The following is a 12775-nucleotide window of genomic DNA, read 5'->3' as shown; positions in this document are numbered from 1 at the left end:
CACACACAGAGCCGCAGGGCGATCAGAGGGTTGGGGAGCTTCCCTCTGTCACGCATAGAGCAGGGCCGATCAGGGGGTTGAGGAGCTCCCCCCTGTCACGAACAGAGCAGGGCCAATCGGGGTTGAGGAGCTCCCCCCTATCAGGCACAGAGCAGGGCCAATCGGGGTTGAGGAGCTCCCCCCTATCAGGCACAGAGCAGGGCTGATCAGGGGGTTGGGGCGCCTTCCCCTGTCATGAACAGAGCAGGGCGGATAGGGAGGTTGTGGCGTCGCCCCCTGTCACACACAGAGCTGCAGGGTGATCAGGGGGTTTGGGCGCTGCCCCCTGTCATGCTGATCCTGGTGCTGGGAGGCCTTGCTGCTCCGCTGATCCCGGTGCTGGGAGGCACATTACCCTTTTACTATATAGGATAGAAGCCTGGTGCACGGGTGGGGGCCGGCTGGTTTGCCCTGAAGAGTGTCCTGGATCAGGGTGGGGGTCCCGCTTGGGTGACTGGCCAGTCTGGGTGAGGGGCTGAGGGCCGTTTTCAGGCTGGCGGGTGACTGAAGCTCCCAACCGCTCCGTTTTTTCTTTTTTTTAAATTCTGGGCCAGCTTTAGTTCTGAGGCCTCGGCTGCTGAAAGCAGGTTTCTGGCCTTTGTTTACCTTCTGTAATTGAAACAATGATGCGGTCCTGCTGGCTGAAGCCTGGCTGACTAAAGCAGGTTTCTGGGGTTTTGTTTAGCTTCTATATTTGTTACAATGTTTCTTAGAGTTGCAGCTCAGAGGCCGGCAAGGCAGGCGGGGAAGCTTGGCTTCCTCCGTCACTGAAGCAAGCAAGCCTCCCTGTTCGCATCAGCTGCCTGGCTGCCGGCCGCCATCTTGGTTGGCAATTAATTTGCATATCTCCCTGATTAGCCAATGGGAAGGGTAGCGGAGGTACGGCTAATTACCATGTTTCTCTTTTATTAGATAGGATTATCTTTTAGTGGCTACAGTGTATGTGTGGAGTAATTAATCAGTTCCCTATGAATAATTTTTGGTTTATTTTTTACTATTATAAAGTGTGTGATCGATGCCCACATCCTCTACCAAAACACACACACACACACACACACACACACACACAACAAAACAAAAAGCGAGTGTGAATTTATCTTTTATTATTTGTTAAACTATTGCTGTTAGCACCTCAGATAGATTTTTTTTTTTTTTTTTTTTTAAATATATTTTATTGATTTTTTACAGAGAAGAAGGGAGAGGGATAGAGAGCTAGAAACATCGATGAAAGAGAAACATCAATCAGCTGCCTCTTGCACACCCCCTGGTGGGGATGCGCCCGCAACCAAGGTACATGCCCTTGACCGGAATCGAACCCGGGACCCTTGAGTCCGCAGGCCGAGGCTCTATCCACTGAGCCAAACCGGTTCGGCCTCAGATAGATTTTAGATGTGAGATTGCTGTGTCAAGGTTATACACATTTTTTGTATCATTAATATGGTCAGACAGAGTTCTCGAAAGTTAACATTCTCTTCAACTGAAAGGACCTATTTCTAGGTCTCACATTTTATCAGTACCATTAATCCTGTGATTCCAGTTAAAGGTGAAACTGGTAATTCCTTTTTATCACAATGTTTTTGCCATTTTTTTCTGACTCAGCTTTTAAAAGCGGTTCCTCTCTACGGCCATGAAGGACCTGTTTATGCAGTGCATGCTGTCTACCAGAGAAGGGCATCGGATGCTACATTGCGTACACTGATGGTTTCTGCAGCTTCCGATTCCACTGTTAGAGTCTGGTCTAAAGAGGGTTCAGCAGGTATGTCTAAAGACTTTATAATCTAACTAGGGGCCCAGTGCATGAATTTGTGCACCTTGAAAGGAACTGTGGGCTGCGGCCGACGCCCACCATGTTCCATGCACACCCCCTGGTGGTCAGCGCACCTCACAGCGACTGTTCAGTTGTTCCACTGTTCGGTCTATTTGCATATTAGGGTTTTATATATAGAAGATAGATAGATGTAAATTTTCTCCCAGTCTTTTCATATAAGTAATTTTGTTCTCTGTAACCTTGTTAAACATTGACCATTTCAATTCACATGGTGTGTAGGGCTCAGGATTGACTTCTCTCAACCCCTGCTAGTGTGATGCTGCTGTCCAATCTCTAGGTAGATAAGCTCAGAGTTAGTCGTTCATGGTGTTTTTCATTAATTTTTAGTAACCTGCCTTCAGACCTTGAGCTTTGGAAATGGATTCACTCTGGCTCTCTGCTTATCTTTTTTGCCTAATACTGATGGTGAGTATCCTCTTAAGAGCAATATATTTTCATATCTCCATGTGACCAGAACTTAAAAGAAACATTTGGTCTCAATTTTGTATCTAAATTTTTTCATGAAACAGGTTGAGACCTAGCTAATATACTTTGTTGTCAATATTCAAAAGATCTGAATATAGAACATAAGATTAAAAGAGGCTATTAGGATTTTGGTAGCTGTTGAAAATTTAAATGGCTTCATAATGTAATCAAGATTGATACTGCTATTTATGAAATATATTGCTGATGTATGTAGATCTAATTTGGGAAAATTGTCTAGCTCTTTAGATGGTGAAGGTCTGGGATAAGTTGGAAAAGTACTGAAGATGGACCATGTGAGCATTACAAGAGGACAGCCCCTTTCTATCCTGCATGATGACATTTTTGCCTAAGATCACTTACTTAAAATCTCCAAACAGAAAATTTTCCCTTTTGCTAGGAAACTCATCTGTACTTCCCTTTGATCATCCCTCACAAAGATGATGGCCAGTTTGAGTCTGTCTCTCTGTGTCCTCAGTAACCTGGAGGACAGGCTAGGTGGAAAGAGGCGGGTCTGGAAGCCATCAGCCTCTTGCCTTTTGGGGTAGGAGCTGTGAACTCATGGTTTCATGTGATGCTTCCATTTTGTGCGAGGGCCCCCTCGGAAGAGGAACTCACACATTCTGGTTTCATAACATCAAATTTAAATGTCTTCCCACATATACCGAGGCCAAGTAACTGGAGTTTTTTGGTTTTGTTTTTAGTCGATTTAGAGTGAGAAAATCTTTGAAAAATTCACCTGGTAGCAAGGTGTTTCCCTAGAGCAGTGGTTGGCAAACTCATTAGTCAACAGAGCCAAATATCAACAGTACAACGATTAAAATTTCTTTTGAGAGCCAAATTTTATAAACTTAAACTATATAGGTAGGTACATTCAACTTTAAATTCACGGTTTTCGTCTTCCATTTTTCTTTGCTGCTTCTTTGTAGCCATCTCAAACAGGGCACCTAAAAAAATGTTTCATTTTATAATAATAAAGCCACCAACACAAAAGAATTACAATTCTTAAATTGATGACAAAAATACCTGTAGGATTTGCAGCTGGTTGGAAAAATACAGATAACTTTATGCTTCGAGTAGGTACTTTTGTCACCCGTGCGCGATTTGCGGACGCGACTAGCACTAACCACTGCACAATGAGACTGCTGACTGGCTCATTCAACTTGTGCATGAATCGCACATGCCTCCCCTGCGCTGCGTATCCCGCGGCCCGCCTGTGCCGCGTCTCCCGTCGCCCGACCGACTGACACCCCCCACTTCTTCTAACACCACTTCTTCAAAATAGACTCGCCCAGGCCGAAAACCGACTTCTGCACGTGGGCCACGAAGTTTCAATTGCACTGTACATGCACGCCCGCACGTGGTATTTTGTGGAAGAGCCGCGGTTTGCCGGCCACTGCCCTAGAGAAAGAGTTCCTACTTTATTTTGCTCCACAGTCATGAAGGCTGTCCCTTGGTAATGTGAATTAGTTTTTTGTGCTATTAAAGAAAATCAATTTTACACTTGTGTTATGCCCAGATTTCAAAATCCCCAAAGACAGACCACCAGGGAGCCGAGTCCGATGCAAAAGCAAAGAGTCATTTATTCAAACCAGCTAGTTTGGTCCCTCTGCCTCCCTCACTGACACAGTGGAGTGACAGGAAGCAAGAGAGCCTGGAGTCTTGGAAGAACAAAGAATTTATAGGGCTTGGGTCAGGGGGTGGGGGCTCACTCGGACCACTGATTTGGCCGATTCCGGTTGGTTGAGTGATGGCTGGGGGGCTAATGACGCAAGGGCAGGGTGCAGCTAGGGTCTGGTTACAAAGACAGGAGGTGGCTAGCATACTTTTGGCCTTGGGCTAGTTTCCTTGCGTTCCTATTGGCTGAGATAAGGGCTGGCTGAGCAACTGATACATTCTATGGCTTTTGCTTGAAGAGGAGTTAGGAACATGGTTATCAGCCCCGTTCTGTCCTTTCACTTGCACCTCTCATAGCTTTTTAACCACATATTTAATTATATGTGTTTTTATTTGCTTCAGGAATTTTGTTTTACTATTGGATTCTCAAAATGTGAGGCCCTCAAAGTAACAACCATACCATGACTGCATCTTTGTGCAGTAACCGTGATGCCAGGCTGATAGTAGTTCTTCATTTTATTATTCAACTAGAGGCCTGGTGCATGGATTTGTGCACTGGTGGGGTCCCTCGGCCTGGCCTGCAGGGATTGGGCCAAAACTTGATCTCTGATATCCTCTGAGGGGTCCTGGATTGCAAGAGGGTGCAGGCCAGGCCAAGGGATCCCATCGGGGCTGGGGAGGGACCGTGGGAGGGCTCCAGGGTGTGTCTGGCCCGTCTCACCCAGTCCAGATCTGCCGGACTCCTGCAGCAAGCTAACCTACCGGTCGGAGTGTCTGCCCCCTGGTGGTCAGTGCTTATAGTGACTGGTTGAACAGTTGAACGAACAGTCGGACACAGCATATTAGCCTTTTTTTTTTTTAATATATTTTATTGATTTTTTACAGAGAGGAAGGGAGAGAGACAGAGAGTTAGAAACATCGATGCGAGAGAAACATCGATCAGCTGCCTCCTGCACATCTCCCACTGGGGATATGCCCGCAACCCAGGTACATGCCCTTGACCGGAATCGAACCCGGGACCCTTGAGTCCGCAGGCCGACGCTCTATCCACTGAGCCAAACCGGTTTTGGCCATATTAGCCTTTTATATACATAGGTTGGGCTAACTTTATATTAGTCTTCGGGCTGACAGTGAAAATGCTCCCAACTGCTCTCGTGCTTCTCCTTTCGCTGCTCCTTCTATCATAAAATACTTATAATGGAGAAAAGGGCTCTCAATCAGTAGTCATTCATTGCTAAGTAACCATTTAATAGGACGTTTAGAGTATTCACTTTATTCCTATAGACATTTATTGAGCACTTTCAATTTATTTGTTCAGTGATGTGAGAAATAGAAACCAGGGTTCTTTATTTAGAGCTTAGAATCCAGCAGAGGTGATAATCATAATGTCTGATTGAATACTTAACAGCAAAGCCTCTTTTTTCCCCCCAGTACCAATACTAGCATGTGGCGATGATGACTGCAAAATCCACTTATTTGTTCAACAGAATGAGCAGGTAATTGATGATGTTTATGAAGAGACTGACATTAGCTTCTGCTTAATTACATTTCTTAATGCCGACTATTTCCAGATTATAGAATTTCAGGAATGTTCTCATCTAAACCAAAATAATCCAATAGGAGTATTTCTTTTACAATTCTTTGTTAGATGGTTTCCCACCAAGCAGCTGCTGCCTTGACTACCAGGTCCAGGGTTGTTAGAAGGAAACAGGTCGCTAGGTGGGGGAAGAAGAGAAGGAAGATACTGTGGTAGTGTTTTTTCTTTAAAATTTTAAGTGACGTACATCATCCCTACAGTGAAAACACTCCCTGGTAGTGTTCATTTGTCTTTCTGAACCTTATGTACACTTTGAGTTGTTAAACTAGGGGAGGGAATTTCTAGAAAGGGGGTTCTTAACTAGAGGCTCTTTTATTTAATAAAGGAGATAGTATCTTTGCATTCTGTAAGACAGTTTAAAATTGTTGTGAATGTTCCACTACCTACCTTTTATCTATGTTACATCATAGCATATATCATTCTATTTTGTAAACATTTAGAGTACTTGAGGTCTACAGATCTTATCTACTCAGCATTACTCAATTAGATGATATAGATGATTATGAGATTTTTCATGAGACCTCTATCTTGTGTCTAATCAGATAGTGTTCCCAGTTTTGTTTTGTTTTTTAAAGAAGAGATGCAGCAGGACTGGCTGGGACTAAATGAAATTGATATACATGAAAATATTAAATTCTTACCCCAGGCCTGATGATTTTTTATCTTATAGTTTCAGAAAGTGCTTTTTCTCTGTGGACATGAGGATTGGATAAGAGGTGTGGAATGGGCAGCCTTTGGTCAGTATGAAATTTTGCTAAATCACTGTGATGGGGACTAGTGTGTGTAACTTCCAAGAAAGCAGCCCCCTATGTTTTAATTTAAAATTTTCTTTGTATGTACTATTAGAAAAGAGGATACTTATCCCTTCTGTTAACTATTAATTAGAAAAGAGGATACTTATTCCTTCTGTTAACTATTAATTGGGGTGGTAGAAGATAAAACAAGTTGATGTTTAAAATAGGACACAAGCTGACTATCCCACATGCAGGCATTCTTGAAAAGTTCTTTGTAGATCTTAGTAGACTGTATATAAGAATATCACATGCTACAACCATATGTCAGCATTGTACTATATTTGTCAATGTCAGTAAAACTGAATATAGGTCAAATGAATGAAGGGTAAGGAAGCAAAGTCTAATTTTTTCAGGAAATAGAAATGTGCCTGTTGTAGAGGAGAAAGTCTTATACCTAAATTTAAGAATATATTGTTTTAATAATAATAAACTTTTTTTTTTAATTAGGTGAAGATCTTTTCCTAGCAAGCTGTTCACAAGATTGCCTGATACGAATATGGAGGATGTATATAAAATCAACATCATTAGAAAATCAGGGTGATGATAATATAAGACTGAAGGAAAATACTTTTACTGTAGAAAATGAAAGTGAGTAATAATGAAAATATTTGATGTAATAATACTTAGGTCTCCTAGCTGAATCATTTTGTTTTATTATAAACCTATGTGAAGGTTAGTTTTTCAGAAATATCAGAGCCCTACATGAAATTTGATACTATGCATTTTTCCTTTTTCTAATTTTTATGGAATGATGAGTCATTTTTCATATATGAAACTTATTTTTGTTGTAAACCATACTAGTAAGATTTTTAAAAATTGCTGAAAATATTTCAAAATGTTTTCTCAATAAATTAACTTGTATAATGTTACTAAATTTGTAATTTTAGCATATGAAGATAAAAAAAATGTGAATTAGCTGTACCTTAGTTGGAAGATACTCTTCAAGACAGGCTAAATTCCTACATTTGAGGAGTATATATAATTCTGATTTTCTTACTGTCTGGCATCAGAACAGTACCCCTGCATGGGGTATTGATCCTGTTGAAATAATTGTATTTGAAGAAGTTATTTTTGTTTGTTTTTTGAAGAAGGTATTTTTGGATGTGCATCTAAATTGTAAAGTTAGTTCTCAGTGAGCATTGTTCCCCCAGGAATTCTCTTCTTTGTTATTGCTCTTCTTTTTAAAAAAAATATATTTTATTGATTTTTTTACAGAGAGGAAGGGAGAAGGATAGAGAGTTAGAAACATTGATGAGAGAGAAACATCGATCAGCTGCCTCCTGCACATTCCCTACTGGGGATGTGCCCGCAACCAAGGTACATGCCCTTGACCGGAATCGAACCTGGGACCCTTAAGTCTGCAGGCTGATGCTCTATCCACTGAGCCAAACCGGTTAGGGCTGTTATTGCTCTTCTTGATTATAAAGCCCATAAGAGTTGAGATTTTGGTAACAGTTTTATGGGGGGAGCAAAGAAATACTATAACCAGCATATTATGAGTAGCTATTCCCAAAGTTGAATTTTTTTGTGATATTTTTATGAATTATTTTGTTTGAAAGGTCACAAACTTTCAAACTGACTTGTCTTCCTTTACTTCTGCATTTATCTTTTTTTGTTTGTTTTGTTAATCCTCACCTGAGGATATTTTAATTAAACCCGAGACTCTGATCCACAGGCCAACACTGTAACCACTAAGCAAAACTGGCCAGGGCTATCTTGATTTCTTTTAAGTGGCATTTTAGGTTATTATACTCTGATAATGATAAGCATAGCTAGGAGGCTGGCATGTCTGTTTTTTGCTTTTAAGTTGTAGTATAACAGTATATCCCAGAAAATATTAAAAATAGAGCATGTTCTTTAATGTTTATTTCTGACCGGGTAGAGACAAGGGTAGAGAAAAATTTATCTAGAAGAGTTTTGAGGAAACAGCGCTTCTTCATTGCATTTGTTAAAGGTATTAAAATGGCATTTGCGGTTACTCTGGAGACCGTGCTGGCTGGTCATGAAAGCTGGGTGAATGCAGTTCATTGGCAGCCTTCATTTTACAAAGGTAGGACAAAAAACATGCATATATCCCTCATCAGTTAAATCTCCCATGCAGAATGTTAAGCTGACCAAATAAAATGGAGGGTAGTTTGAGTGTGACAAAGTTGACAAAGTGTAATACTGCAGCCGTGTTCTGCTGGACACTCAATTCCACTGCAGATTGTACTCCTGAGCAGGAAAAGGGTGATTCCTGCCAGTTACTGTAAGTGCCTCACCTCAGTAACTTTTTTCTGAAAAGTTTCAGACTAGTCTTTATGGGATTGGAGAGAAATTGAGTTTTGGGCAAACTTCACTGGATCCTTTACCCTTGGCAATACAAAGATGGTAATACTGACATGCATAATTTATGAGGAAATAAGGTCCCCTCCTCCTTTTGCCCTTAACCTCCACTTCTGGAGTGATAGTTGTGTGTGTGCTCATGCTGGTTCTGGGGTGGAGCTGAGTAAGGCACAGCCTCATTCTTCCCCAGAGCTCCTTCCCCAAACCAGAAATAGACTATCCATCATTACTGTTCAGGTAACCACTATTCAGCTTTTATCATATTATATATTATTTGCTACAGTTTTTAAAAAAAGACATAGATATTGAGGACCCCTGTGTATTCTTTCCGAGCCCTGGCCTCTCCATCCTTCCCTAGAGGCAACTGCAGCACTGAATTCTGGGTATTAGCACTCCCAGGCATGTTTTTATACTTTACACATTGATGTCACCACAAACAGTAGTTTCACAGCTATTGACACGATCTCAGTGTGTCCTAGCCTCTTACAACTTGCCTTTTTAGCTTACCATGCTAAATATTTGGAGTTGTATCCATGTTGATTCATGTAACTCTAGTTTGTTTATTTTTATTGCAGTTTAATATTACACTGTTTAAATATACCACAACTTGTTTACTTGTTCTTATGGTAGACATTTGTGGTGTTTCCAGATTTTGCTATTGCATTGCTAAAGTGAACGTTTTTGCAATATCCATGTTGTTTTTTCTAGTAATCTTCAAACATGATGCCTGGTGAAAACCTAAAGAAATTAGTTTATATTTTTTAGATGGTGTTCTACAGCAGCCAATGAGATTATTGTCTGCCTCAATGGATAAAACCATGATTCTCTGGGCTCCAGATGAAGAGTCAGGAGTTTGGCTAGAACAGGTAAAAATGTGGATATTTAAGGAATAGAAAATTAAGTTTATAAACTGAATATTTAATTCCCAAGTCTGTATTCCTAGAGCTGCAGATGTTCACTCTTTGTATATGTTAAATGAGTGAGAACATAATCTCTGGAATCAGTGGTTACTATTGATTATGAATTGTTTTCTGTTATTGCTATAGGTTCGAGTAGGGGAAGTCGGTGGAAATACTCTGGGATTTTATGATTGCCAGTTCAATGAAGATGGCTCTCTGATCATCGCTCATGCTTTCCATGGAGCATTGCACCTGTGGAAACAGAATGCAGCTAACCCAGTAAGAAAAGCACTTGAAACCCAGGTTAACTTATAGCACTACATCAGTGCTTCTCAACCTTCTGGCCCTTTAAATACAGTGACCCATGTTGTGACTCATATTGTGACCCAATCATAAAATTACTTTCGTTGCTACTTCATAACTGTAATGTTGCTACTGTTATGAATCGTTATGTAAATATCTGATATGCAGATGGTTTTAGGCGACCCCTGTGAAAAGGTCCTTCGACCGTCACAGGGGTCGCGACCCACAGGTTGAGAACCGCTGCACTACATAGTACCAGTAGAGACATTTAAGTTTGAATGACATCACTTCTTTTTGTAAGCATTATACTATAGTTTACTAGGTAAGAAACTCATACTTTTCTAAGAATAAAAGTATTCATTTCTCCAGCATTGATGAGGCATTGAAATTTGCACATATATAAAATTTCTACATAAATGAACTTTAAGCTATATAAATTTTAAGTTCTTCCTTTAAGCTATGTAAATTTTTTTATGGGAGCTTTTCCTAAAATGTGTAACTTTCCTATCTTAAAGAAGGTAACATAGTTTGACATTTTCTTGTTGAGTGGTTAGGTACTCCATAGATAATGATTGAACAAGTGACTGACAAAAGGGCATTCTGAACACTTATTTTGTGATGGATTATATTGATGCTCTCAGGGACTGTTGTTATGTGTAATTCTACATGGCCTTCCAAGTATTGGGTCCTTTTAGCTTTTTCTTATAATTTTGGTCTCTTCTCAAAGAGAGGTAATCTTTCTCTGATTACGCTGAACATTATTCCATCTTTTACTTTCTAATTTGCTTCTTATCTGCTGCTTGGGTTTGGGGAAATGCAATAGCAGGAGCATAGTGACTAAGAGCACAGGTCTTGGAGCTAGACATCTGAATTCAGATTCTGCGCCAGCACTTACTAAGCAGATGTATGTCCTTGAAGACATTACCTAAGTCTGTCTCAGATTTCTCATTTGTAAAATGTGGATAATAGTAGCATCTACACTTAAGGTTTTTATGATGCTTAAATGAGTTAATATTTGTACAGCATAAAAAACAGGGCCTGACATATATTGGATACTATGTAAATGTATTTTAATAAATGAAAAAAGTCAGAACGTTGACTGAAATGTGAATCACCAGATAATGGGCTTCCTTTTTAAAGTACCAAATTCATGGATTTGCATAACATTTAATTTGTGGGCTTTGTAATAGGTGTGTTACTGATGAGGATTTGACTTCTCAATACATAGGGTGACTTGCTCTTTCCCTTGTGTCTTCTATTTGTAGTTGATTTTCATGATCGTTTCCACTTTTTTTTCTAAAATATATATATTTTTTATTGATTTCAGAGAGGAATGGAGAGGGAGAGAGAGATAGAAACATCAGTGATGAGAAAGAGTCATTGATTGGCTGCCTCCTGCATGCCCCACATTAGGGACTTTAGCCCGCAACCTGGGCATGTGCCCTGACCTGGAATTGAAGCCTGACCTTCTGGTACATAGGTTGACGCTCAACCACTGAGCCACGCTGGCTGGGCTCGTTTCTACTATTATGTGAAACAGGAAATCATCAGCGATGACTTCTAGAAATAAATATTTTGGGGGATAAATTTAATTTCATTTTTAACTCAGAGCTCCTTTGAGCCGTATTTCAGGTTGTCTTTGAGACCCTTCATAGGAAAAAGCATCAGATGACTAAGGAGAAACTCAAACCAGAAGACAGAATCTCACTGTACTTGTGCTTGTAACTTGGCTTCAAATTTATGATAGCTACTTACAAGTATTGAGGGTGATTTAAAAAAAAAAATTGACTATTTTTTAGAGCAGTTTTAGGTTCAAAGAAAAATTGAGCAGAAAGCATGGAAGATTCCCATATGTGCCCCCTCCTTCCCGCCTGCCAGCCCCACACCCCCCCACAACCTTCTGCACTTCAACATCCCAAACCAGAGATGTACATTTGTTATGATCAAGAGTGATTTTTTGTTGTTGTTGTTAATTCTCACCCGAAGATATTTTGTCCATTAATTTTTAGAGGGAATGGAAGGGAGGGGGACAGACACAGAGAGAGAAACATCGATGTGAGAGAGACACATCAATTGGTTGCTTCCTACATACGCCCAGAACAGGGCCGGGAACTGAGCCTGCAACTGAGGTGCGTGCCCTTGACCGGAATTGTACCCAGGACCCTTCAGCACATGAGCTGACTTTTATTTATTGAAGTAAACCGGGTAGGGCAAGAGTGTGATTTTTAAAAACAAACTGCCCTTTAGGACTTGCAGTGGAAGACCACTGATAGTCCAAAAAGCTGCCCTTTGTTCAGAAATTTCCGGAAACTCCCATGAGTGCTAATTTTAGAATCAGTTGTATGCCACAGAGGAAATTAATAGCATTTCTTTGTCATAGCCTTTTTATTTATTTTTTGACCAGAAAATAGTACAGTTTAACTTAATCACTGACCCCGTTCATCAGTCTTGTCTGTGAATGACCTTTTAGGTATTTAGACAAATTTAATTTTCCTCTTAAGACAAGTTTTACCACCACTTGGTTTTTACCCTAATAGACATTCAAAAGTTGTCAAGCCTGGCTGGTGTGGTTCAGTGGTTGAGTATCAACCTATGAACCAGGAGGTCACGGTTCGATTCCTAGTCACATGCCCTGGTTGTGGGCTCGATCCCCAGTGGGGCCACATAGGAGGCAGCCGATCAAGGATTCTCTCTCATCATTGATGTTTCTATTTCCTCTTCCTCTCTCTTTCTCTCTGAAATCAATAAAAAAGATATGTTAAAAAAAAAAAAAAAAGATGCTCTGTGGCCCTGGCCAGGTGGCTCAGTTGGTTGGAGTGTCGTCCCATACTCCAAAAGGTTGTGGGCTCAATCCCTGGTCAGGGCGCGTATGGAAGGCAACCAATTGATGTTTCTTTCTCACATCAATGTT

At 40.6% G+C, this 12775-nt stretch overlaps 1 protein-coding gene across 2 annotated transcripts in view; it reads left to right on the top strand.

The window, feature by feature from the left end:
- ELP2 (elongator acetyltransferase complex subunit 2) overlaps nt 1-12775 on the top strand; it is a 36456-nt gene that overhangs the window by 8614 nt on the left and 15067 nt on the right. For both annotated transcript variants that reach the window (XR_002828322.1, XM_006085154.3), the window contains exons 4-11: nt 1639-1795; nt 2195-2272; nt 5378-5442; nt 6214-6280; nt 6785-6925; nt 8292-8387; nt 9428-9528; nt 9709-9840. Coding sequence is in view for 1 of the 2 variants with exons in the window: in XM_006085154.3 (XP_006085216.1) it covers nt 1639-1795; nt 2195-2272; nt 5378-5442; nt 6214-6280; nt 6785-6925; nt 8292-8387; nt 9428-9528; nt 9709-9840 (837 nt within the window). In the remaining variant the exon portion in view is untranslated. The remainder of the gene's footprint in view (nt 1-1638; nt 1796-2194; nt 2273-5377; nt 5443-6213; nt 6281-6784; nt 6926-8291; nt 8388-9427; nt 9529-9708; nt 9841-12775) is intronic.

The sequence above is a fragment of the Myotis lucifugus genome, unplaced genomic scaffold, assembly GCF_000147115.1.
Source record: "Myotis lucifugus unplaced genomic scaffold, Myoluc2.0 scaffold_16, whole genome shotgun sequence".
Lineage (NCBI taxonomy): Eukaryota > Metazoa > Chordata > Mammalia > Chiroptera > Vespertilionidae > Myotis > Myotis lucifugus.
Note: the sequence above shows the minus strand (reverse complement) of the source record. Positions and strands in the feature narration are given on the sequence as shown.